The sequence below is a fragment of the Plectrocnemia conspersa genome, unplaced genomic scaffold (genome assembly GCF_051122295.1).
Source record: "Plectrocnemia conspersa isolate PC_06_02 unplaced genomic scaffold, ASM5112229v1 ptg000008l, whole genome shotgun sequence".
Taxonomy (NCBI): Eukaryota; Metazoa; Arthropoda; class Insecta; order Trichoptera; family Polycentropodidae; genus Plectrocnemia; species Plectrocnemia conspersa.
This window is the reverse complement of record NW_028277172.1, coordinates 23,260,526-23,262,747: the sequence shown is the minus strand read 5'-3', so window position 1 is coordinate 23,262,747 and position 2,222 is coordinate 23,260,526. Positions and strand designations below refer to the sequence as shown.

Here is a 2,222-nt window from a genome sequence, read left to right as displayed (position 1 = left end):
AAAAAAATTGTTTCATTATTACTATAGCTACACTAGTACTCTATGTGCAAAAAAATGCTAAAATTCTGGCCCATATCATCTGTAGTTTTATTAAAAATGAAAACTTTTGAACATAAAATAGAAAAATAAAGTCGATAATAGCACTAAGTTAACGTTTAAAAAAATAATTTCTTTAAAACCAAAAAGTATATTTTTTTATATTTTATCAGATGTCCTTTGTGAGGAATAACGTGACCTTTTGTGTGTTTTAGTGTGTTTTTAGCATGAATATTTTATGCAGGGACGTTATTTGGGGGAGGCAGGTGAGGACATTTGCCCCCATTGAATATGGCTATAAAAATTCATGCTATTCAATAAAATAGAATGAATCCTAATGAAATCAACGTAATTTCATTAGGATTCCCCTTTCCATAGAAAATGCTGAAATGACGTTACTGGCTTTATAGGGGGCTTTAAAATATTGTTTATGATTTTAATGCTAATTTGCTGATAAAAGTGATTTAAAACATGAATTTATTGTCGAAATAATATTCTCGTCTTTGAAGAGTTAATTTTTTAGTTTGTTCAAGATTACCCCATTTATGTAAAAATATTACAATAATATATATCTTTTTATATTTGTATTATATTATGTATCACAATATTAATAAATTAAGTATATAACGATATTTTTAACCATAAAATATCTTATTTACAATATTTTTATAGCGGAAACACTACAAATTTTAACACTGGCAACACCAGAGCTTTCTGTTTGACACCGGTCGAATAGCACTCCGTTGAAAGATGTCCGCCATGGAGATAGACGACGAAGAGCCCGAAACTCATCCATCCACCAGCAAAGGCGACAAGAAGCGCTTCGAAGTCCGAAAGGTAATACTCGCCCACCATTTTGTTTGACGCATAACCTCAAACTGAAACGCTAACGATATCCTTTTTACAATTTTCAGTGGAACGCCGTTGCACTGTGGGCTTGGGGTAAGATTACTATTTAAATCATCATCATCTAGATCAAAATCACATCAAATATGATGTCCATTGAATATATATCGTAACCCACCTATTTGCTTAGTCATCCCTCCTTCATTGATTTGTGCAATTTCAGATATTGTGGTGGACAATTGCGCTATATGTAGAAACCATATAATGGATCTATGTATAGAATGTCAGGCGAATCAGGCATCGGCCACTAGCGAAGAGTGCACAGTGGCTTGGGGCGTTTGCAATGTATTTTTTTATATACATACTAACATTTATTAATTTACATTTTTGTATATATTTAATTATATATTCATCTTTTTAGCATGCCTTCCATTTCCATTGCATCTCCAGATGGCTGAAGACGCGTCAAGTGTGTCCGTTAGATAATAGAGAATGGGAATTCCAAAAGTGCGTCAATTTTTATTTTGATTACACGCCTTTTGATTGTATTATTAATTAATTTAATGTTTCAGGTATGGACGGTAATCATAAAACGATCTGCGACTTATATCACTTCATCTACAAAATTTGGCTTATATATATTATAAATTATTCTTAATGCAACAATAATAAAACATTTCTTTTTTTTTATATTCATTTGTTTTTTTTATCATACATAAAATTATTTACCAAAAAATATTATAAAATTGGTAAGCTGGTGCATCGTTGCGGTGAAGCAGCTGAGGTTTAAAATCGACTTGATTTTTAAAAAATTGCCTGAACTGGTTACAGCTTAGATCAAGACGATGGTTCAAACTAACTAGCGAACAAACTTATCGAAATCAAATTGAAATTGACAGTTTTTAATCTGTTATATCCCACTTGATCTGAGACATGAGCATTGCTGTGATGAAGTAGCTGGTTTTGTTTTAACTGCTTTAATTTCCAAAATAAAATAAAATTACATTAGCTAAAGTTGTGCTACAATATTTTTCTGAGATCTGATTAATACTTGACATTTAAAATATTGTAGCAATAACGGAACATTAAATTTTCCTCATTGATGTCATGATTAGATCGTATAAAGTAACTAAACAACATCTACAAAATAAAACAATACATAGAATATAAAATTATGATATGGTTGTTCTAAAAATGTTAACAATAACTACGGTAACGCATTTTAACTCGTGACTTGTGAGTGGTAAAATTACTGCGATTGCATAATCAGTAAGAAGGAGTGGTGTGCATATCGAAATATTTTTGTCCTTAGGCATCTATATTTAAAGTTAAATTAAGAG

The 2,222-nt window shown here is 30.7% G+C and overlaps 1 protein-coding gene across 1 annotated transcript; it reads left to right on the top strand.

Moving 5' to 3' along the window:
• The first annotated feature begins 715 nt into the window (after window positions 1–715).
• Roc1a (Regulator of cullins 1a) lies at window positions 716–1,570 on the top strand. Its single transcript, XM_088189611.1, has 5 exons — window positions 716–873; window positions 951–978; window positions 1,106–1,227; window positions 1,304–1,389; window positions 1,455–1,570. Exons 1-5 carry the CDS (start codon window positions 787–789, stop codon window positions 1,465–1,467), a joined length of 336 nt encoding a protein of 111 aa, XP_088045737.1. The 5' UTR covers window positions 716–786; the 3' UTR covers window positions 1,468–1,570.
• The last annotated feature ends 652 nt before the right edge of the window (window positions 1,571–2,222 follow it).

What these genes read in the sequence shown, in the direction of transcription:
- Roc1a (XM_088189611.1), top strand. Translation starts at nt 787, where the DNA reads ATGTCCGCCATGGAGATAGACGACGAAGAGCCCGAAACTCATCCATCC. An exon ending in CGTTGCACTGTGGGCTTGGG is followed by an intron (nt 979 to 1,105) that starts GTAAGATTACTA and finishes GTGCAATTTCAG; the next exon opens with ATATTGTGGTGGACAATTGC. An exon ending in TGGCTTGGGGCGTTTGCAAT is followed by an intron (nt 1,228 to 1,303) that starts GTATTTTTTTAT and finishes TCATCTTTTTAG; the next exon opens with CATGCCTTCCATTTCCATTG.